The sequence below is a fragment of the Neophocaena asiaeorientalis genome, unplaced genomic scaffold, assembly GCF_003031525.2.
Source record: "Neophocaena asiaeorientalis asiaeorientalis breed wild unplaced genomic scaffold, Neophocaena_asiaeorientalis_V1.1 scaffold912, whole genome shotgun sequence".
NCBI lineage: Eukaryota > Metazoa > Chordata > Mammalia > Artiodactyla > Phocoenidae > Neophocaena > Neophocaena asiaeorientalis.
This window is the reverse complement of record NW_020175052.1, coordinates 93,588-117,023: the sequence shown is the minus strand read 5'-3', so window position 1 is coordinate 117,023 and position 23,436 is coordinate 93,588. Positions and strand designations below refer to the sequence as shown.

The 23,436-nt window shown below is 46.9% G+C and overlaps 2 protein-coding genes across 6 annotated transcripts in view; one reads left to right on the top strand and one right to left on the bottom strand.

Moving 5' to 3' along the window:
• Nucleotides 1–3,447: 3,447 nt before the first annotated feature.
• ILDR2 (immunoglobulin like domain containing receptor 2) overlaps nt 3,448–23,436 on the bottom strand; it is a 55,533-nt gene continuing 35,544 nt past the window's right edge. For 2 of the 4 annotated variants that reach the window (XM_024763649.1, XM_024763646.1), the window contains 6 exons: nt 21,582–21,728; nt 20,263–20,439; nt 12,022–12,135; nt 7,463–7,679; nt 5,654–6,326; nt 3,448–4,378 (listed from right to left, as the gene is read on the bottom strand). In XM_024763649.1, coding sequence (XP_024619417.1) covers nt 4,343–4,378; nt 5,654–6,326; nt 7,463–7,679; nt 12,022–12,135; nt 20,263–20,439; nt 21,582–21,728 — 1,364 coding nt within the window. In that variant the 3' untranslated portion in view covers nt 3,448–4,342. The remainder of the gene's footprint in view (nt 4,379–5,653; nt 6,327–7,462; nt 7,680–12,021; nt 12,136–20,262; nt 20,440–21,581; nt 21,729–23,436) is intronic. The other 2 variants (XM_024763647.1, XM_024763648.1) reach the window with 2 other exon arrangements.
• The window catches only part of MAEL (maelstrom spermatogenic transposon silencer), a 109,680-nt gene continuing 92,525 nt past the window's right edge, over nt 6,282–23,436 (top strand). For both annotated transcript variants that reach the window (XM_024763650.1, XM_024763651.1), the window contains exon 1: nt 6,282–6,357. The gene's annotated coding sequence lies outside the window, so the exon portion shown is untranslated. The remainder of the gene's footprint in view (nt 6,358–23,436) is intronic.

The following is a 23,436-nucleotide window of genomic DNA, read 5'->3' as shown; positions in this document are numbered from 1 at the left end:
AAAAAAAAAAAAAAAAAAAAAAAAGTACAAATCCTAGCCCCAGACCCACCCCATCAATCTCCCAGGCAGGGCCCAACAATACATTTTCAACAGCAATCAAGTAATTCATATGGTTAGGCAATCTGGGGAAACACTGATCCAACAGAAAAGACCCAATTAGGGTTTTGACTTCACTAATGGCAGCGATGGCTTATTTCTCCATCTATAAATAAAAGAGGGGGTGAGTTACAACACTATCTGTGACCTTAGCCTCTCTCAAAGGCTGCCTAAGGTCTCATCAGATTTCCTATAGGAAGTCTTTCAGACTACTTAGAAATATTTACAGATGTGGCTAGGTCTTTTCAGCGTGGAGAGCTGTGGGCTAGAGTGGCAGCCACTTCTCATGCCCAGTTTGCACAGTCCCGTGCCAGGTGCAGAGAATGGAGATGAGGCCAATCATCTCTGCAAGACATTCTCTGCATTAGTGGAGGTGGACAGCAACACTCATGGCTGCACAACTGAACCCCTGAAGAGCTCCCCCATCAGCACTAGGTCCAACGAATGTCCCCAGCTTCCTCATAAGTCTCTGCATGGCCTAGAGAAGTTCATCTACCTGCCACCTGCATCCATGCCCCCTCATCCAACACGTCCCTGACTCAGCTGTGACTCACAGGCAAACACTCTCATGCGTCATCCCACTGGGGCCTCTGCTTTTTCAACCCTCCCCATCCTAACTCACCTCTTTCAGCTCAGACTTTTTAATATTGGCTTTTCAGATCACTGAGCATATCTTTAAATAGTATGGATGGGGCTTCCCTGGTGGCGCAGTGGTTGAGAGTCTGCCTGCCAATGCAGGGGACACGGGTTCATGCCCCGGTCTGGGAAGATCCCACATGCCGCGGAGCGGCTGGGCCCGTGAGCCATGGCCACTGAGCCTGCGCGTCCGGAGCCTGTGCTCCGCAACAGGAGAGGCCACAACAGTGAGAGGCCCGCGTACCGCAAAAAAAAAAAAAAAAAAAAAAAAAAAAATAGTATGGATGGACAAACACACACAACACAAATATCAAAATATACCCATTTAAATTAAAAACCTTTAATTCTCTGGGTTTGTTGTAATTTATCCATAGCAATATTTCATATTATATGCATAAAATCTCCCAGTTCTTTCTTGGGCATGTCTTATTCCCCCTATTCAATGGCAGGGTCCTCATGGACGGAGACCAAGTCTTACACAAGTCTTATCTTGTACCCCCAATAACACCTAGGAAGGAAGCTCACATGTATAAGCACTTCCTATGCAGGACAGACTATTTAGGGGAGAATAAACAGAAGGATGTGTTGAGAAAAGCTGGGGTGCCGAGGATGGCCAGTTTGCCTTTACTTGTCCAGTCAACCTTATCTCCTGTCCACATACCCAGAAATGACTGTCTTCTCTCTCGACTGGAGGCCTGGAGGTCCGAGTGATTTATGCAGCCCTTCAGAGGACAACCTGGTCCCATCTCCCCAGGTTATTTCAGTAACCTGTTATCATCTTTGTATTTTTTATTGTCTGTCTGTAGTTCTGTTGTTTGGGGACTGCAGGCTTCCAATTTTAATAATTCTTTCCCATGGCTCCCTTCAATGTTCACCAAAATCATACATGCCCCTGACTAATAAAAGCAGTATTTTTGGTCTCTGCGGCTGGTGCTATGGGGCTCTTTGGTGGTGAATAGCCTGACACAGTGCTCAGTATAATGAGATAGTAGCTACCGCAGCTACCCAAGATTCTCTAAAATTGCCTGAGCAAGTTGAAATCCAAAGCTGGTGACTAAGAAACGATGTTTTAATCATCTTTTCCATTGGAATCGGGGCCCAAAAAGACAGACTAGAGCTAAAGTTTTCAGAGGCCAGGGACACCAGCAAGTCTAAAACTCAGCACCCGGGTTATGGCTTGTGTCTTCCAGCCCTTGGAAGTGCCAGCACTGGGCTGAACTGTTCTGGTTCCACTCACACAGGCCAAGGCCACTGTGAAGTCCTTTGGCAGGCCAGTTCTCCCCCAGGCAATGATAACAACTCATCCTTCTGACCCTCACCTAGCCACTTCTTTATTTCCTTGCACACATAGGACTGGTTTGGAAATGCCATGAATTAAATGGATACCAGAGGAATGGTACTCTGAGAAAAGGGCCTAGCTCCCGTCAGACAGTTCTGGAGAGACCAAGGGGATGCTGAAGAAGAAGCCTTTTTCAGAGGTTGTCCGTGGATCCATAGATAGAGGATGGACCGCTGCCGGGAGCAGAGGGATAGCGCCAAGCATCATCGTCCTCCAGTGATTTGACCCAACCACGTATCCCACCATAAAAGCGTGGGATGAAAAGCTTTGACAAAGGTCTGTCAAAGAAAGTGGAGACTGAGAGATACCTAAGGTTAGATGGAGTCAGGGTTTTAGGGCTAAACATTCAGACAAGAAGAAAAAGCCAGGTTTTCCTTGAAGAGAAATGAACATTTAAAGAGTGCACCAACTTCTCATGCCTTGAGTAGGAATCAGCGATTTGGGCTGGGCTCAGGTAGGCAGTTCTTCTGTTGGTCTTGGCTGGGCTTCCTCATGTGTTTGCAATCAGTTGAGAGTTGATAGGCTGCCAGTTAGGGTGATGGGGGTAACTGGGCCCCTTTCTCTCATTATGTGGCACACTAGCCCAGGCTCATTCACCTGGTAGTGGCTGCAAGTTTCCCAAGGGCAGCAAGAGAGGACAAGCCCCATGCACAAGAACTTGTCAAGTCTCTGCTTGTGTCACATCTGTTATTGGGCCACCGGCCAAGTCAAATCACATGGACAGTCCCAGATTCAAGGGGTTGAGAAACAGACTGCACCTCTTGATGAGAAGGGAAGAGTGGCCATTTTTCACAACCTGTACAAATTACAAAATCCAGAGAGATCTAGCTTTGGGATTTAGGCAAAATCTATCATTTAGGCAAGGGTGGGAGTAGGAAGTGTTCCTTCCTGAGAAAGGAAGGATAATATCTCTCATCTCCCAAGAGCATCTACAGTGGCAGCCTGGTGAGGCCCAGGGATGCCTGTCCCACACTCAGGTATCCTGGAATGACGAAGCTGGGATGGCAGGAACAACTCATGGTAAACAAAGTATAAAACACACAGAAGATCCAGGGGAGTCTGTGGGGGAAATGGCCCATATTCAAATTATAATGAGACAATATATTCTTTTCTTCTTAGATTCCTTCTCATTCTTCTCTATTTTGCATTACTGTCTTCTCCTCTTTTTCTCCCTCTTCTCTTTCATGTGTATACTTTATTTTTTTATTATTTTTTTGGTGGTACGCAGGCCTCTCACTGTTGCGGCCTCTTCCGTTGCGGAGCACAGGCTCCGGACGCATAGGCTCAGCGGCCATGGCTCATGGGCCCAGTCGCTCCACAGCATGTGGGATCTTCCCGGACAGGGGCACAAACCCGTGTCCCCTTCATCGGCAGGCGGACTCTCAACCACTGTGCCACCAGGGAAGCCCTCATGTGTATATTTTAATCATTTATCAAAAGGCACCTGATGACAACCTAATCAGAGTGCAGAGGGAGGCAGGGTTCTGTGTGTGGCACCAAAACCTGTGGAGAGTCCAAGAGAGGAGAGGACAGGCAGAGCCCTTGATGTCCAAGACTCAGACGTTGCTGTGCCAAAAGAGAAAAAGCAGTTTATGTTCTCAGGATGGAAGAAGAAATACCACTTCGACAGCTCTTGCTTTGTTCCAGCCACTCAGGAACTGTCATTCAGAAGAGTACACTGAAGCCATTTCTGTGATTGTCCCACAGGTCACTGTCACTGAGCTCACCACGGGCCTGATTTCAGTGTAACAACAGTCATTGACTAGTGACTGGGAGGTAATGGGGCTAAAAGGTATATTTTGTCTGAAGTTATCTTCCGCTGTCAGTGAATTCCTTCTAATAGTAGTAATCAATTCTGTCCCTAAGCACAGCACAGGAGGTATAGAAAAGCAGACTGTAGGCATAGGCATTATCTGGAAGTTAGCAGTCCAGAGCTAACTCCCTTTTAGAATTAGAAAAGGAATCCTGGTTTGGCTAAGGAAGGAGATTGGGCAGGATGAACTCTGTGGGTGAGAAACTCCATGTGTGGGAATGTGCTCACACGTAGTTGTTTTCTTGATAAGTTTCTCAGACTAGTTAGATGGGCACTGAGGTTTGCAATCAGCCTCCCTGAAAGGCTGCCCCCCATCCCTTGCCAAAGCAAAGATCAGCAAATCTTCCAAGGTGGTGGCCAGAGAAGGTCCCGGGCCTGCTGCTTCTTGGATTTGTGTCTTGTTCCCGTTTTCTGCTTCTGATTTCTAGTCATCCAGAGAGTTGTCTTGAAAACAAACATCAGACCACAAGGGACATCCTGGTTGGAAAGTCACTCTGGGGGAAGAGCAGGAAGAACCTGATTAAAGAAACCCAACCCAACACAACAGATGGTTCCCTGGGCAGAGTCCACACCTGTTCAGAGCCTGGCACACCCTGACTTTTAGGGCATTTCATTAGGCTTGTGACTGCTGTCCCTGAGCCTTAACTGGTGCTGAAGCCAACATACATCTCATGAAACTTAGTCCCACGGCCACAGAATAACTTCTCACCCCTTTAAGGATAACTGCAATGTTTACTGTTCCACAACAGGGAGTGCGGATGGTATACCATAAACCTGATATCACCTGAAAGTTCCTTCCCTACTCACAGTACTTTGGTCATCACAGTTTTTGTTTTGGAGGGGTTAATAATCATGCCAGAACCTTTTTCTGTTCATGTTCTCTCCCCACACTACACACTAAAGAAAATGTGCAGCTTGGAATCATGAAAAACAAAATGGCGGGAGAGGCGGGGTAACTGAGGAGGGGGCAGAAGCATCCAGGCTTGGACAGTGGCCTCTGGAGTACAAAGGCACCTTGGGAACCCACATCTGTGATTGTCCCCCAACAACCTCTGAGGTCACATTTGGGGGCTGAGGGATGGAATGAGCTGCTCTTGGCGTTTAAAAAGAAAACAAAGTCTAAGTAAGGCCACTTACAGAAGAGACAATTAGCTGGGCAGGGACTGAAAGACTTCCTTCACATATACTGGGCATAGGGTAGTTTACACTCAATAAAACATCAAAGGAAAAAAAGTGAGCTGTCCTTCATGAACACCGATGGCTACTAACCTGGGGAATGTGGACTCTTTGGGGCATTTGATGCAAGTTACAAACCCTCACCCTAAAAGGGATAAGGGATGGAGAGGAAGGCACATATAAGCATGCATAAAGCATAGATCGTCTGCACGCAGACCTCAGAAGCCCACCTAAAGGCCTGTGGTAGTAACGACCCCTCGAAACCCTGATGTTAAATGCTTCTTAAAGCTCGTCATTAATGCTCTCGAATACTCTACACCTACGCACCTGCTACTTCTGCCTTTTTTCAATGCTCCAGGGCCAACACTCACTTACTTCACCTGGTCCTGGATAAAGGGAAGCGAGGGACAAACCAGCCTGACACCTGCGTTCCCCAAGCAGGAGGCCTCGCTCCCTCCACCTGGGCCCCATTCGGCGTCTGGGGCAGGGCCCTCCTTCTCAGCTCTCCCTCCTCCCCAGCCCCGCGGCTCCTGGACAGCGATAGTGCACGCTGGCTCCCCGCCCAGACCCCGTGGAGGCTGCCTGGGCCTCACCGTCTTCTTGGCGGGTTCCTTCTTCCTCCTCTTCTCCGAGTTGCTGTGGTAGGGCAGGTCACGGCCGCGGTAGGACGGGCCCCGGCTGAGCTCGCGCTCGCTGTAGGGAGGCAGCGCGTCGTCGGGCGCGTCCTCCTCTTCGCCCTGCGGCGTTCCCTCCTTGTAGGTGGACGGCGGCGACCAGGCGTAGTAGGAGGCGCTGCGCGGGCCGAGCTGCGCGCTCAGCTTGGACGGTGTCTCGAGGCTGCCGCCGCGGCTGGCGCCCTCAGGCAGCGCCTGCCGCTCCACCCCGGCGCCCCGGAACGAGTGGTCGTACTTGGGGGCGGCGCCCGGCGTGCGGCTTACCAGGCGGGGCAGGTGTGCGTCGTCGGGCGGCCGCCGGCGCGGGGGGCTGTAGGACCAGCCGCGGTCCGCGTCGGTCAGGGGCTCCCGGCTGCGGCTCCGCTGTCCGTAGTACTCTTCCAGCGAGCCGTCCTGGTAGAAGCCCCCGTGCGCCCGCGCCTCTGAGCGCTCGAAGCGGCTCCCGCCCCGGGCCTCGTGGTTGCTGACGTCCGCCCTGCGGGACCGCGGGCCGTAGGAGTCAGCGAAGGCCGCCAGCTCGTCCATGGAGACGGCCGGTACCCCGGTGGCGAAGTTCTTCCGCGACAGCATCTCGGATTTGGAGCGCTGCTGGCTGCGGGGAGAGGAGGCGCTGGTCAGTCCAGGTAAGCCGTGCGCGAGGCAGGGAGCTTGAGCGGGGAGCGGGGATCTAAGGGCCCCTGTCGTGTCTGGGGCCCCTGTCAGGAGACCGAGGTCCGAACCACGGCTCCGCTCCTGGCTGGATGAATCACCTCGGGCATCTCTCACGCCTCAGAATCAACAAACAACAAGCTCAAGGCGGCCATGCCCATCTCGAGTGTTAGCGTTAAGGATCAAGATGGGGTTGTGTGGATAAAAATACTTCGTGATCTACACGGTGCTGAAACACACGTTGGGCCTTCTTTCGGCCATTACGATGTGACCTCTAGTTGACAGCCTCCTGACTCACTCCTCACACCCTCAAAGCCAGCGTGGGTGATGTGGGCCTGCAGTACACACAGCAGTGGCCCACGGAGTCCCTGTAATATTTGGTGACAAACAGAGGCCTTTTCCTTCCTCAGAGCCGAGGGCAAGTTACCTCTTGGGGTGGCAGGCAAGAGGGAGCCTGCAGTTGGTACTTTGAGAGAAAAGCAATAGTATCTACTGCCCCTCCAGATACAGGTTAGGTGAGTGGGGAAGGTGCTGTCCGGTGGGCACTGGCTACACAAAACTGGACAGACAACTTGGCCGCCCCACATTCATTGGCCATGTGACCCAGGGTAAGTTCCTTAGCATTTGTAAGTTTCAGTTTCCCCAACTTAAAATGGGGACATTAATAGTACCTCCCTTTTAGAATTAGGAGACTCAAATGCAACAGTATAACACGTTTGGCACTTGACCTTTCACAAAACAAATGATCAAAAATGATGGAGGTGATGGGTGGGGTTTTTTAGAGGTTATAGGATAAAACATGAGAAGAGCAGAGAAATGTTAACAAGGTTCATTAAGGGGTCTAGAGTACCCTCTTCAAAGAGCCTTGAGTGATTACTTCTGCCCATGGTGTCCCAAGTGTTCCCTTGCTTAATAAATGTGGGAAAGGGATGTTCAACAGCCCACAGAGAGACGTGGCAGAATAACCTAGAAGGGCAGACAGAGATGCTGCTGGATCACAGCAGCCTCACATGCACCCTGCCTCCCAGCTCCTGCCCCTCACGCCCAGCACCAGCGCTGCCCTGCCACAGCCATCTTCACCTGTGCCTGAAGCTCTCCAGATCCTCTTTGTTATACTCCATGGCTGAGGGCCCCCGGCCTGTCCCACTGCTGCCTCGCATGACACCTGACCAGTAGTCAGGATTGCTTTCCAAGTCCCCAGACACAGGGAACTGTTTGCTTCGCATCTGATGGTAAGACTGGCGGAAACTGCTGTCTTCCTCATGCAGGGAGCTGAGTTCCGAGATGGTGTTGTTATCTGCAGGGACAAAAACCAGGCATGACAGAGCTTCCTACCCATAGAACAGAATGGGAACTCGGTTAACGGCTGAGACTAGAGGCTTTGGGAAACTCCCACCCGAGGGCCTCAATCCTGTCCAGGGTGGGTTGTAGACCTGAGCTAGTGGTATTTGTATTCTTAGCTCAGCAGGAACTGGCTCCAGCTGGAAGCCCACTTGCCTACAGAGAGGGAGGCTTCCTACATGCTCTGTTCTTGGAATAGGAAAACAATTGTTATTGTTCCACCTAAGGCAGGCTTCCCAGAACTTGGGCTCTCTACAGCTGGTCTCCTCCTAGTACATCAGCATCCTTGCTCAAATATTTTTCTTCTTCTTGTTTAATTCAGTGATGAGCCATGATGATCCCAGGCATGGGGCAAAAGGGGCAAAAAGAGAGAGAAGCCACAGACCACAGGATCTTCCCTACTGTTGGCTGAGTCCCAAGGTGGGGCCTTCAGAGTCAGTGCTACACCTCCGCTTTAGAGGCACCCCATTCCAGCTTCCTGCAGTTGTGCCCCTCCCCACAGAGCGAGGAGTCCACAGGGCCAAGGGGGTGTACACGCCTAGTGGCCATCCACCCCCGCTCTGGATGTTCATCCAGGAACCTGGACTATCTTCCCCAAACAATACCAAGTCCATTTCCAGGGCCTGAGTAGACCTCTTCCACTCCCCAAAGAGTATGGGGCCATGGGTGGCCAGGACAGCTGTTTGGAGGTGCGGGAAGAAAAGGGGAAGTTTGGGCTGCACTTAGGGCTTCTGGGCCTCCGCTTATACTCTGGTCCTAGCCCAAAAATGTAAAGAGGGAGGGGATGGTCACAGCCTGCTCATTTCCTAGGGTGGCCTAAGTAGCTTTTCACAAAAGCACTTGTGAATAAGGACCAGAGTCACGGTCTGGAAAGAAAAAAAAAGAAAAAGGAAACTATTTATTTATAAAACTTTGAAATGGGTTGAATTTCACATTACTTAAAAAATAAATCTAGCGAATCTATTTGTAATGTAACTGAATCCATTCGTTTTCCAAAAATCCTTTGAACTTCAAACTGTTATCAAAATCAACACTTATAAGGTGTAGGGCCCGGCTGCTGGGCAAGAGGTAAACCAAGATCAGATGTGGGAAGCACAAATGTGTGTCTCAGTTTCCCCTCTACCTCGTCTCCTCCCTATATCCCCAATGGTCCTTAGAGGAGCAGAGAATTTTTGCTGGTTCCCACCCATGAAGGGAAGGGAGGGTCTCCCCCCGCAGCATAAACACAGCCTCCTTGTCCTGTTTTACCAGGACACAAGGCTGACCAGGAATGCCGTTCAGTTTGGTCATGTGATCAGCTGGTTTTGAATTATAATCTAATTATAAGCCTTTTCTGCCCCGTAAGGAGAATGGACTAGTCCGTGCCTATTTTATCTGAGGAAAACAACTCAGATCCTATTGATTAATCAAATCTAGAACCTTTCTTTTCTCATGATCCCAGCGAACTCCAATCTCCCGGGAACCATACAGAAGAGAGCTTTAAAATGCACCAAGTGTGCTTATTGAAAAATGACATTATTTATTCAGACCTTTCCTTAAACTTCAGGGAATAATGGATAGTTTTCACTTCTCCAGATACTCAGGGCTAGCTCTGTTTCACCATTCATATGATGGACAGTCCAGGCTGTATGCTGCTCTAAAATTTCTGCCACAGTGAACATGAACATCAACATACCCCACTTCACAGACACCTAATAATGGAACTCTAGAGCAGGATAGGCAAACTTTTTCTGTAAAGGGCCAGATAGTAAATATTGTAGGCTTTGCAAGCCATACTGTCACAACTATTCAACTCTGCCATTGCAACATGAAAGGAGTCATAAGTAATACAGAAGTGGATTGGCATGGCTGTGTTCCAAGAAAATTTACTTGCAAAAACAGGAGGTGGAACATATGTGCCCTGGGAGCCGTAGTTTGCTGATTCCAGACTGAAATATCCTAAGAGCAACCCCCTATTTACAAGGGGCAGGCAAATGAGGATCACACTGGCTGGGAAATTCATGGGCCTGACCCTGAAACTCCTATTTCTTACAGAATCTATTACTCCCTTGCCGCACCTGAAACTATGAGACTCATTTTATGATGAGATCTTCAAGAGTGTCCTATGTCCATGATCCACCCCAGGGTTTACTTTGCTCTTCAGGAATAGAACCTCTCAAACTAAAGAGAACGAGATTCCTACTTCATCTCTCTGCAGTTATGGTAACGTCAACCAGCAGGTTCAGGAGTGCTGGGCTCCAGTTCTGGCCCCGACACTGAGCTCTGGCACTGGTTACTTTCCCCCTCTGCCTCCCTTGCCTCTTCCGTAAAATGAGGGAGGTAGATTCAACAGCCTCAGTCTCTTCCAGCTCCAACATCCTAAAGTCCTATGAGTTAGAAGTCTGTGGTCTTTGACTAGAAACTGCCGCTGCAGCTATGGCACCATCCACAGTTGGCTCCAAAGTTTCTAGTTTAACAAAAAGGCACAGGACGGGAATCAGAAGATCTGGGTTCTAGTCCTGATTCTATCACTTCAACCCTCTCGGCTTGTTTCCTCATCTGTCAACCCAGGCCATCCCTTGGACTCTAAGATTCCTTGGTCATTACCTTATGGCCAGCCAGCCCTTGGAGACCACTTTAATCCAGGCAGACAGAAGACATCACCTAAACTGGGATCCACCCTTTATTTTCAACCTCCGTTTTTCACTTTTTCTCTGTGTGTGTGAGATTCACAGATTTCCTCCATGGGCCCTTTCTCCTTGATCTCTGACTATCTCTGTCTCTGTCCGCTTACAGAGATCCATGACAACACTGTTACAACTAGCTTGTCAAAGTGCAGTGACATCTGCATTCCTGACATTCCAATCTGGAGATGGTCTTTTTATAACCAGTGTGGTGGGTGGAGGCAGCAATGGATGCAACTCAGACAGGATGAAATTAGAATTGCAAACTGGGAGGAATATGTTGTCTTTAATCTGAATAAAGCTCCTCTAGTCTGGGACTGTTTCCCCAACAATGCCATCAAGTCTCTCGTGGATTCCAAGGCGAGGAGGGTTCAAAGAGAGAAACGTAGTGACCTCACTCCCAGGCCTGCCAGCACCCTCTGATAATTAGCCTGTCTGTGTCAGACCTGCCCTGTGATGCCTCTCATGACAGATGGTAGTTTGGAATCCAAATCAAGAATCAGCTGTGTCAGCTGCAAAATCTCCAAGGGCTGTGGGTGAGTTAAGGGTTGGGGCCCTGACACCTACAGACTCAGTAATTAAAACGTTCTTTGGACAAGAGGGGCAGCCTCTTTGCTGGCTCCTCAGCCTCTGCTGCTGGGCATCTCAAAGGAATGTAGGCCTCTTTTTTTACGAGATTTCTTTCTTTTTTTTTACATCTTTATTGGAGTATAATTGCTTTACAATGGTGTGTTAGTTTCTGCTTTATAACAAAGTGAATCAGCTATACATATACTTATGTCCCCATATCTCTTCCCTCTTGTGTCTCCCTCCCTCCCACCCTCCCTATCCCACCCCTCTAGGTGGTCACAAAGCACCGAGCTGATCTCCCTGTGCTGTGCGGCTGCTTCCCACTAGCTATCTACCTTACGTTTGGTAGTGTATATATGTCCATGCCTCTCTCTCGCTTTGTCACAGCTTACCCTTCCCCCTCTCCATATCCTCAAGTCCATTCTCTAGTAGGTCTGTGTCTTTATTCCTGTCTCACCCCTAGGTTCTTCATGACATTTTTTTTTTCTTAAATTCCATATGTATGTGTTAGCATACGGTATTTGTCTTTCTCTTTCTGACTTAACTTCATTTCTTTGGCAGACATGCTCTTTCACTTTCAGTGGTAACGGCAAGTCGGGCAGCTGGACTGTCGTTCAATGCTAGGGCCTTTCATGTTGGAAAAAACTGATACTCAAGCTTCCACATCCTAGGTCATTATTTTGAATATATTTTAAAGGGAGTAGTAGGGAAAGGCTGTTTTAATAAAATATTTCCAACCCCAGGATTGCACAGCCCCAGCAGTACTGACTGCCCCTTGGAGAGACACAACAGGAACCAAGATGGTACATGATTGCTCTTTTTTTAAAAAAAATTCTATTATGGTTTATTACAGAATACTGAATATAGTTCCCTGTGATTGCTCTATTTTTCATACCAGAATCCCTTTTTTCTTTCCTCTACGTACTCAAAGCTACTTTCTTTAGGGTGGTATCACCAGCATCCCTACTAGTTCTGACCCTGAAAGCTCAGGCCTGCCCACGTATGGTCACCCCCAAATCCCCTTTAGCACGATGCACAGATCACGTAAAACTAACAGATGCTCACATCTGCCTCTCATCCTTCTGGCTGGATCAAACTGAGCCAGCTCCTTCTCGACATAGTATAGGACCTTCATGGAGTCTCTCTCTTTGTCAGCTTGGATCCGGTAACCTTTGCGAACTGTTGAGAAACAGACAAGAAGGTGAGGTGAAAAAAATCAGGAGAAGGCAGCTTCCATTTATTTTACCAAGTAGAAAACATGGGTCCCACTAATAACAACTCGTTTTGAAATCACCCAGAAATCATAACCTGTAGTTCTATATATGGAACCATATTCCAGATCCCCTTTATCAGATGGTTCCATTAGAATGGAGGATCGGCAGGTCAACAACAAAATTCTATTACAGTATATTTTTAGTCATTTGTTAACCTCTGCTTCCTACCTCCTGACCTCTTATAGCTCTACTTAAAGCTCATCTTCTCAAAGTTTGGGGGAGTACACTCACACTACAAAAAGACCACTCTCTAGACTAGGGCCGCAGATCACTCTACAGTCTGAGGTTCATACCTTCGCCTGGTGGAAGCACATGTAGCTTTAAAACAGATACCCAAACGTCCGGGACCTTGACACAGGTGGCCTAAAAGCCTCTAGTTGCTTGGGAGATTGTGCAAAAATTCCGTAACTAGGTGATGCATAAGAGCTAATATTAGATTATAGGCTTTATACATATTAGTACAAAATAAAATGCAAAATACATGGATTACTATTATGGTTCCATTATTATATCTTTAGCATTTTCCTCTTAGGAAAGGGATTACCATATTTTTGACATGATTAATTCAACCTGCTGCTATGTGGTTACAGGCAGGTGTTATTTTCAGGGCTTAATAAAAAACAAAACTAAAGCGTGAGAGATAATACCATCTCCTACATTCCCGTCACTCATATTGTCAGAGGCAAAGGCTGTTGAAGCCCCATGTCACTTATCAGTCGAGTCCAATACCAGCCCCAAGGGTGATCAGACAGGGGCAGGTCCAATCTTCACAGATAAGAGAAAGAGAAAACAAGAAAGAGTGAAAGGAATGGGATGGGGACAGAACAATAAGGGTAATAGACAACACTTAATTGGGCACTGAAATGTGCTAGGTACTGTGCTAAATGCTCTACATGGACACTGATTCCTCACAGCTACATAAAGAAGTTAACTGTTAGTAGCCACATTTCATGGTTGAGGACACTTTGGTTCAGAGAGGTTTTATAACTTGCTCAGGAATAAGTGGTAGTTCTGGGACCGGAACCATGTAGTCTGACTGAAGCCCAACCATACTGGGCATCTTGCCTCTCTGGAGTCTAGGAGCAGAGACAGTATGGAGAGATAGGAGAGGAAGACAAAAAGGAAGAGCCCAGAGTAGAAAATGCTCTTAGGTGTGCCATAGGCAGTGTCATCTGAGGCACGGTCCTACCTTACAGCCCATCAGGACTGTACAGTGGGATGGAAGCAAATGACCCACCTCCAATATTCTCTGTTCCCAGAGTAGGGCAAATACCATAAAGAAACCATACGACTGCATGCACCTCTGGAGAAAATCCTGCTTTCTGTACTCTGGTCATGTTACCCTGGCTGTGGACAGAGCCCCCCACACAAGCATGTACACGGAAGATTAAAATATCTTCCACAGACTCTAATCACAGCCCTGGCATTGAAGACTGGGAAGACGCCCACACATCCATTTGCAGGTGCACTGGTTTTCTATATGAGAACAGGATGGGCAGTCCACATTCAGCTCCAATTGTGGAATTACTTAAAAAAAAATTAATGAATCTCAGCACACGCTTTTTAGTACACCTTCTCCCGGAGGTTAGATCCATGATCCGTATGCAGAAGCAATTATTAGCAGAAATGATTTTATTTATCGAGCTACACACTCCTCCATCTCTGCAGAGGTGTTTACATAGTACAGACAGTTCACTTAAAATGCAATTATCCCACGGAACTGCTATGTCTGTTCTGAGGCAGTTATGTCTGATGGATGAAACACAGGGCTGGGAAATGGGGAACTGGGCATCTTGTAGGCATGCCACTGGACTTACTGAGGGACCTCAAATAAGTGGTGACCTATCCAGGACTCAGTTTTCATGTCTGTAAGATACAGCTAATACTTTTCACCTTTTAAATAATCTCATAGCAAAAAGACAAATATATAAACCAAAAAGAAAAAGAAAAAAGAAAGGAGACAACAAAGACCAAATCAGTGGCGCACTTTGAGTTCTCTGTAATTATTAGGGGCAGCTCAGATGACACCTCATCCAAAAGGCTTTCTTTTTCTCTAGCTAGAAAAGTTCTCTCCCTTCTCTCTCTATCCCACTCCTAACTTACAAATCATTTACTTTGAACTTTCATCATGGCCCTTAATATATTCTCATTGGTTTCAAATGATTTGTATAAATGTCTAATCTTCCCAAAGATTCTTGAGGGAAAAGACTGCTTATCATTCTAGCTCAGTGTTAAAGCCCAGGATGGTGCTCTATACATAGTATGCACTTAAATGTTTGCTTGAGCTGAATCGGTGCCAGCCTGGGGCTGGGGGTAGGGTTAATGCTTTCTTTAGAAACAGTATTTTCAGTAGTTTCCCTGTCTAGATCGTAAACTTCCTGAGGTCAAGGACCAATTCTCTCTGTTTATCTCTGCATCCTGAGCACCTAGCATAGAACCTGACACATTGCAGACACTCAAAACACATGTGTTTGTACGAATGAATGAATGAATGAACATCAGGAATAAAAACTATATTACAAAGAATTACAAAGTAAGGCAGAAAAGGCCATGTGATGGGTTTGTTGGAGAATTTTCACCAGGAAGGGGAAGGCTTGAATGGTAGCTTGAGGGAGCAGCAAGGTTTAGGTAAGTTTTGTTGTTTTATTGATGATTATTTTTTTAGTAAAGAAAATGGGCATGTTTATAGGCATTAGGGAAGGGTCTACTCTACCTGCAGCTGTGGCTTTATCTAGGTGTTCTTAATATGTGAAGCATTGTATGGCAAACATTCAGTAATACTGAGATAAAGGGGGGAAGAGTATCGCTATAGGAAACAATGTACCGACTGTCCCCTGGCAGTGAGAGATGGCTGCCATCCTGAGCAACAGCTGGAAACTGCTCCCTTAACTGCAACTTGGACCGGCGCTTAGATTGCTTTCTGTGTCATTATAACAAATTGCACTCCTCATTATGAGACAGATTTGATCATGTATGCATAAGTTATCATGCCCCTGCAAAGTTACAATAACTACTCACAGCCTCAAATGACAATGGCAGCTTCGCCTTTCAGTACTGGCATTGTAAAGAGACACCACTGTCCTAGATACTTTCAGCTTTGATTTCTAAGTCACACCAGCTCATGACTTCAGAAATCTTAATCCCTCTACTTTGTCCAAAAGGACAGAGGCAGAGTACTGATGTTTAGACTTTAGAGGCACCATCCGTTTGGTTTCAGTAGCTAAAAAAGCTAGGCACTTCTCCCTTTAAGAGGCGTTGGTTTTCCTTTTTTAATTGAAAGCTGTATATTCGATAGGTGGCACACTATAACTAATTCTCTCATCGTGGTAGAACCTGGCTCTGTGTCACGTATATGCTCAGGAGCACAGAAAACCTTTCTTGATCCCTCCAAGCAGATGAGACTTTTCCTCCTCTGAGCTGGCATCAGAGAACAGTCTTATCATATGCTCCTTTCTACTTTTCACTCATTTGATTTCCATTCACAAGCCCCCAGAAACCACTCTGCTGGACCATAAACTCCTTGAGAGAAAATTTGTACGCATTCATTAAATTTTTCTTGATTTGAAAACAAATAGAATGGTGTCAAGCCGATTTTTATCTGTAATTTGTCTGAAGATCAGAGAACTCTCTGATGTGTGGTGATATTTTAATAAGAAATGTACTACATTATTGGCCAAAGACCAGCATTTTTTGGAAAATGACTTTTTTCCTGGTGATATTTCAGTTTAGGGTCGATGGATGATTTATTTCCCTTTTGAAGTTCAGTCTGGTCCAAGTCCTTTGGTTGGTGTGGATTTTCATACTTCAGCTCCTCTAAGTTATTAGCCTTGCCAACTTTGATTTTTACTGGAGAGGGACTATTGGGATATTCATTTTGATGCCAAACTATAATTTCAAAAATTCTTATTGTTAAAAGATTTGAGTTGATACTTCTGACCCAATTAAGGCTCAACTATTTTTCAGCTAATTTCCCCTTTAAAGCCAAATCCAATTTGTAAAACTTGCAAAAGAAGTCTGTAAGGCAGATATCCATGGATATAGCCTTGTTCTTCCTGTCCTATCTTAATAAGCTAAGGAAGGCTGTTTATGGATAATGGAACAGCTGCCAGATTCCACCCCCAGGATGACAGCAGCTCAGTTGTGGGAGAAGTGATGCTTAAAATTTGCATATTCTCTGTATACATACAGTAGGCATATATATAGACACACATCCTTATTAGTTTGAAAAATGACATTTCAGAACCCTACTTGCCTATTCAATTCTTTTGCAAGAAGGATGAGTGGAGACCAGGTAGATGTGAAAATAAAATGGATTCAAGCAAGGGAAAAGATAATTGCATTAATCAAAGTGGGAGATGATGGTGGCAATGACTAGGATAGTTGAGTAGAGATGGACCAATTCAAGGTTATTTTGAGGTCCAATCTGAAGGACTTGGTGACCAGTTGGATGAGAGAAGTGAGGGAGAGGAAGAGATAAGGATCAAGCCCCTGCTTCTGGTTTGGGCTACTAAGTAGATAACGGTGCCATCCACAGAAAATAAGAAATGTAGGAGTTGGTTTGAGGTTGAGAAACAGCAGATTCATTCCATTTCCTAGATAGATGTTGAGCTGGAAAGGCCTGTAGTACATTAAGGTGGGTATGTTCAGAAGGCAGGTGGATATATGGGACTGAGGAACAGGAGAGAGGATGGAGATAAAGACTGGCAGTCATCAACATATAGATGATGACTGACGCCATGGACTAGATATGATTTCCCAGAGAGAGGACCTTGCACAAACAGGAGCACCAGCATCTGGGGGATGTGCAGAGAAAGAACAGCCAGGATATAGTGAAAACGGTAGGAAAAACTCCAAAGTACAGTGTTGAGGAGGGCAAAGAAATATGAGTGCGTTGTCAGGGGTGGCAAGTGCTTTTGAGAAGTCAAGGGGGCGAGCTTTGAGAAGCATCCATTCGAGTTAGCAATAAGGCGATCTTGGCAAGCGCTGGTCTTTGGAGTGGTGAAAGCAATAGCAAGACAGAAGTTAGTTGAGGAGAGGAAATGGAGACATTAAAGATTCAAAACTCTATCAAGGAGCTTGGCTGTGAAGAGGATAACGTGGATAGGGAAGTAGCATCAGAGGACTATAGGGTTTTTGCAAATTGTTGTATTTTAATGGGAGAGATCCGAGTGTGTTCTGAACGCTGATAGGAAGGAAAGGCTAAAGACGTGAGGTGGGAATGGGGTGGGGTATGGAGATTCAGCAAAGAGAGAACCTTGACAAAGCTGAAGGGGATGGCTCCAGAGCAGGACAGGAGGAGACAGTCATCTTTTTTTGTAACACAGGTAACAAACACACATAGCAGGTAGCCGCTATGAAGAATGGGAGAAGGAATCAGGGTGCCTCTTAACCTCTTGCCCATTCGGTAACTAACTGGCTATACTATACGTAGCTCATCAAAGATGCCTTTTCAACTACACAGAGTGTTCAAAAGAGTATTATGTACAAATGTAATCTGAAAAATTACTGTTGCTAGATGATTACCCTAAAATTGAAGTAGCATAAAAATAAAAAATAGGCTCAATTTACATCTTTATAAATCAGCACTTCTTAACACTTCTGACATTCTTTAAAGGACAATCTACATGGAAGAGTGGCTTAAGCCACTTTTCTTAAAGGAGAAATAGCCAAACGCCATCAGTAATTCTGGCCACGGTACCATGAGTACAGAAATGTGCCCAGTGAGGATCATGAAGAACTCACTCCTGACTCAACGAGCCAGAAAATGATAACATGAGCCGGACTAGCTTGGCCGGCACTGGTTGTGCATTCTCCCCTTTTCCCCTGCTGACAGAATCCTGACTTTGTTCATTTCCAAGGTGAATAGGTGTTGTGGCCTAAGTGATGAGTCTTGGTTGGTCCAAGCCAATCTGGTTTAGGAATGGAGACAGGACACAATTCTGGCCAATAAAATGACATGGAGAAGTCTGCTGGAAGGGGAAGAGGCTTCTGGAAAAGTTTTCCTCACTCTTGAGAAAAGGAGCACAAGGAAGGAGCATAACTTTTCCATCTCTGAATGCATTTAGCATCTGGGACGGTGGCAGTCATTATGGAATCTGGAGGGGAGCCAGCCCGGGAGGACAGAGGATGCACTCGGGATGCCAGAACAGAAGACGGAAAGAACTAGGTCCTACAGTGATGCCACCTGAACTGTTCCATTAACCAACCCCAGAACCACCTTACCTTGGAATTTCCTGCTATGTGAAATAATTTTTTTTCTATTTTTTAAGCCACTTCTAATTGCAGTTGGTTAGTATGGCAGGATGGAGCCCAAATGACTGAACTGCATGTGCAAAAGCAGGAACTGGAAACGGGCTGAAGACAGGAGAGAAGAAGTATTTGCCATTCTATGAATAAGAGTCATTTTATTATGAGAATCCATTCAATAAAAAGTAAGAGGGAAAGGGTTCTGATGGGAAGGAAGGAGACAGAAGATTGGGGGGGAAAGGCAAGCTGCAAACAGAGCATGAGACAAGTCCTATTAATGCCTCCTTTGCCCACTCTATCTTTTGGGGAAATGGACTGTATTGTATTTATCTCTCTAATACCCTGTGTGTCCTTGATCATTAACTTTTACTTCTCAGTCTGTGACTCATTCCCAGTCTCAGACATCAGAATCCTGCTAATAGTTCCTGAGAGAGAAAAAACACAAATACCAATTACTCACTGAGGATATCCACTCCTTCCAGGGTGGAGCATTGACAGTTCTTGAAATGGACTAGACATTCTTCCCTGCTCCCCACTGAAGGCTGTCCAGATACCTCCAGGGGAGAAATGTCTGTTTCATCAACCCTAGTGGCTCATTCACGCCTAGGGATTTAAAAATCACCTCCTAAACATACTACTACAGAGTTCTAACCTTTACTACTCTGTAGTCCTGTTCAGATGCCTCCAGGAAGGCTACATTTTAATGTCTCTATACTCCTCTACCCCTGCCTATAACCTCGAATTCATCATGCCCTCAACGGGGCTAATCTTCTTCCAAATAAACTCTCCTTACCAGTTATCTCATTTCTGTCTAGAATATGCACCACTAGAGAGCTGGGCTCATTTTGAAGCCTCCGAACATCTAACTGCTTGCTCTTTCAAAGCATCTCTCAGATTCGTCCACTCATTCCAACACCCATTGTCTCCATCATAATCCAGACACTCACATGTCCCACTTCAATCACACCTCAGCTCAAGGTCTCTGATCCTACTCTCTTCTACTTACCACTTGCTTTGTCAACATGTCACCTCTCCACTCAGGAACCTGCCCTGCAGTGGATCTCATCTGCTATGGCACCAAGCCCCAGCTCTTCTGGGAGGGGTTTCAAGGCCCTCCCTAATCTGGCTCCACCATATTCTTCCACTGTCTTGCAGTCAGACAGACAAGCTAGACACTGTCAAATACACACACTGTGTTCTTTTAGCTCTGGGCTTCCACCATGCTGGCCTGTGTGTCTCTGCTTTCCTAATCCTTCTCATTCCTCTAGGCCCATCTCTAATCTCCCCTCTTCCCTGAAGACTTTGTAACCATCCCAGCTCTTTCTCCTTTGAACTGCCAGTACCATACGCTTTAGCATCTAACTGTCCCACTAAAGGTCCATTTTCTTTCCCTGGCTGGGCCACACTGCTTGTTAGACAAACCTTGTCCTACACGTCTGAGTGTTCCTCACAGTACCTGGTAGAGTCCTGAGCACTAGGTAGGGAAGAGATAACTATTTATTAATTGAATGATCAACATGCAAGGGGTACACCTTGCCTCTTTTTCTTACGATTTTAGTTATTGAGGAGCCTGGGAAGAAAGCAAGGGGCAGCTATGTCCTGCAGCCCTTGGAAAGCCTGGCATGCATTCCAGGAGATATCTGACACAGCTGGCAGGCTCCCGTTTCCAGAATGGAGATAATCATTGTCCAAAGAAGTGTCACTGAACAGATGGTTCTCAGCAGCAAGGAACCAGAGTGGAAGCCAGACAGGAGCATGGGGCAGGGCAGTCGGGAACTAGATTTACCACTGTGGCTTCCTCCAGTGGAGTCACTTGGTGCCAGGGGAGGTGGATGCGGCTTGTCCATCAGCACGCCAGATGCGGGGGCTCCTCCCAAGGGGACAGAGGGGATGGAGTAAGGGCCGGGGACACCGGAGACAGAGGGAGGGTACCCGGCCTTTGCTGCTTTCCCTGCTTCATACACTGTGGAGGGAGATGAAGAGCAAGAGAGATTACATCATCCCACCCTCCACAACCCTCACACCAAAAATTCCTGAGGGTGTGCTTAAGGGAGCTCCTCAGGCGATGCGCGGGCGTGTGTGCGCGCGCGCGTGTGTGCGCGCGCGCGCGCGTGTGTGTGTGTGTGTGTGTGTGTGTGTGTGTTCTACTAGTCCTGAATTGATTCATCGGAACCCCTCTCCCCCACTCTCTTGGACTCCTCCAGCGATGACATAAGGAATTACAGTGTTTAGTAGTACCTGGCAACTGAGTAATTAAGCAGTGCTGGGAGCTGTCACAGCAGCCTCCCCTGTGACAGCAGCAGCCCACTCTTAACCAAGTTGCTGTAGGCTGCCTCAGCCCCTCTGGAGCAGGCCTAGCACTGGGCTGCCCAGAGCTGCTTCCAGGAGGCTCCCAACCTCTTCTAGAGAGGCAAAGCCAGCTATGTGCTGACACACGGCCCCGCTCTGTGAGCTCAAAAGCAGAGCAAACAATCTGACTCCTCGCGTGGAAACTGCTGTGTTCCTAAGGATATGAAAGATATACATTGTGTCTCTCTCCTTCAAGATGTTTATGGCAGGGTGCCAAACTTACTGCCTATATGGGCTTGGCCAGGGAGGTAAAATTGTGAATCCCCAAAGGAGGACTAGTTCCTTTGTGGACCATTTTGTCATAGGAGTAAATACAACTCATCTGTGTCTGGATGGGACCCAAAGGCTGTGGTTTGCACACGCTGTTGGTAAAAAGGAGGAGTTCTCTGCATGCACGAGGCATGATCAGAGAAGGTTTTCTCTAGTTTGGATGCCCGAGGAGAGGGCAAAAGCCTTACCCCGCAACCTCACCATCCTGAACCTGCCCTTCCTTTCAGCAATAGTGTCAGTGAGGATTCCAAATGCAGGGGTGATAGGTGTAAATCAGAAGCATGGAGAGGTGCCTGTAGGTGAGAAGGCAAACAAGAATGGTCATCTCAGGAAGCTGGGGCCTCCCAGCAGAGGAGAGTCTGGAACGATCGCTTTTGGGGTGGAAGGAGAGGCGGTGGAGAAGGCGCTCAGGGCACATAGCTGTCTGATGGCAAGGTGACATTTCTTTTGATCACTCTACATCTCCACACTCATCACTCTACTCACAGGCCTGCGGGCAGCAGCAGGAATCTGGGCAACATGGGCAGCGGATGTAGCAACAGCAGCTGTGAGGACAGCACTGGCACCAGCAGATCCCCACCAGGACGAAGAAGAGGAAGACTCCCAGGGTCACCAGGCCAACAAACACCCACTCTGGAAGGACGCACAGAGAAACCCACACTCGAGGCGGCCCCCCTCCAGGACAGGCCCCCTCTCACCAGTGCCTCCCTGTGAGATGAGTGGGAGGGACCTGGGGGAAGACAGTATCTCGTAACAGGGCACAGAGCCCCCAGACTAAGGAGGAACTCTGAGAGTGAGAAGTGCAGACCCTCCCAGGGCTGGGGCGTGGACAGCAAGGAAGGTTACCGGGGTCATACTGAGCACACATAATGACCAGTACAAAGTGATGGGGGAGGTTCAGGGCCCCTTCCTGGAAAAAGGGCTTACCTTACCAACTGTAGTGTCAGAACACCTATGGGACAAGAGCAGAGATTCCTGGCTAGGTAGAGGGGAACTTTGCTTCCTGAGCTATTAAATGGTGGGTTCTGTGAATTCGTATGTTTTGTAGCCAAGTTAATCTTGTCCCTAAAAGTGTTAAGTCCTGAGAAAAAGTTCTCTATGTCTAGATGGTCTAAATCAGAACATATTTAGTGGTCCATGTCCCTTGTGTATTCATCTGTTTTCCCTACTGAATGCCTCTTAACATCTTTCCTGTACTCAGCATCAGTGCTGAGATCAAAACCCTTTGCTAAAGAAAACTAGAGACATAGGCTCCGAAGAGAAGATCCTGTCCCTGTTCCCCAAGAATGGTTTGATCACACCCCAGCTGACCGCGCTACACAGCCAGCCTGACCACGGACTAAAGTGGCTCAGGACTGGGATGACTGGGAAGGCTCTCACGTGTATATCTGACCATGTTTGTTAACGTCTGCTATCTTCACTGCTCTGCCAGTGAAATTCATTCATTAATTCATTTGCCCATCCAAGAGATTAAGAGAAAGGAAACCAATCCATCTGGCTTAGATTAAAAATGACTGTGGCCCTGGAGTGACCTGATGTCATGCCTTTGGGACTTGGCTATAGGATCCAGTGTCCCACTGCGGGGGGCCTGGGAAGGACTGGAATGAGCCATGATTTCCTTTCAAATCAAAAGATTAAAGCAATTCATTTTGATTGAAAACCATCTACCAAAACTCCCTTTGCAATCAACTTCAAGTACACATTGTTTTGTTTGAATTTTAGTTATTAAATATTCCTTCAGTGAAACGGAACATTCCGTTGGAGCTTGCGAATGTGCTATTTTGGTTATATAAAGGGTTTTGTGATAATGATAAAGTTATTTGACCTTTGTCTAGAACATAATTTCCTCAGGGAGGAAACAAACAGCTTACGTTTCCTGAATGGTCCTCCTCACTCACCCATCAGAAATACATTCAAAATAACCAGGTCACCCTCTATTCAGGAAGTGAGAAGGCCTTGTACCCAGCTAGAATGTTCTGGAGAACATTCTTGCTGAGGACAGTAGATAGATGAGGGCTTTGGCCCTTCCTTAGCACTAACATAATAACACAATGCGGCCTGAGATAGATATGGGCCCTGAGGATTAGATGAGATGTGTGGTATGGTGGCTACAACTTGGGTCAGGCAGTCAAGGATAAAAGACTGGCAGGTTACCTTGGAGAAACAAAGAATGTTATCCATGAAAGGATTCTTGGAGTCAAAAGGGAGAGAAATTCGGGAGACCAGGACCAGATATGAAAAATACAGTAACTTTTCCTTGGGACTGTGGGATATAACATCTAGTAGGAAGCAATGCAGTGTTAACAGTGTTTTTTTTTGTGATGAGCAAATGCGTACAAAT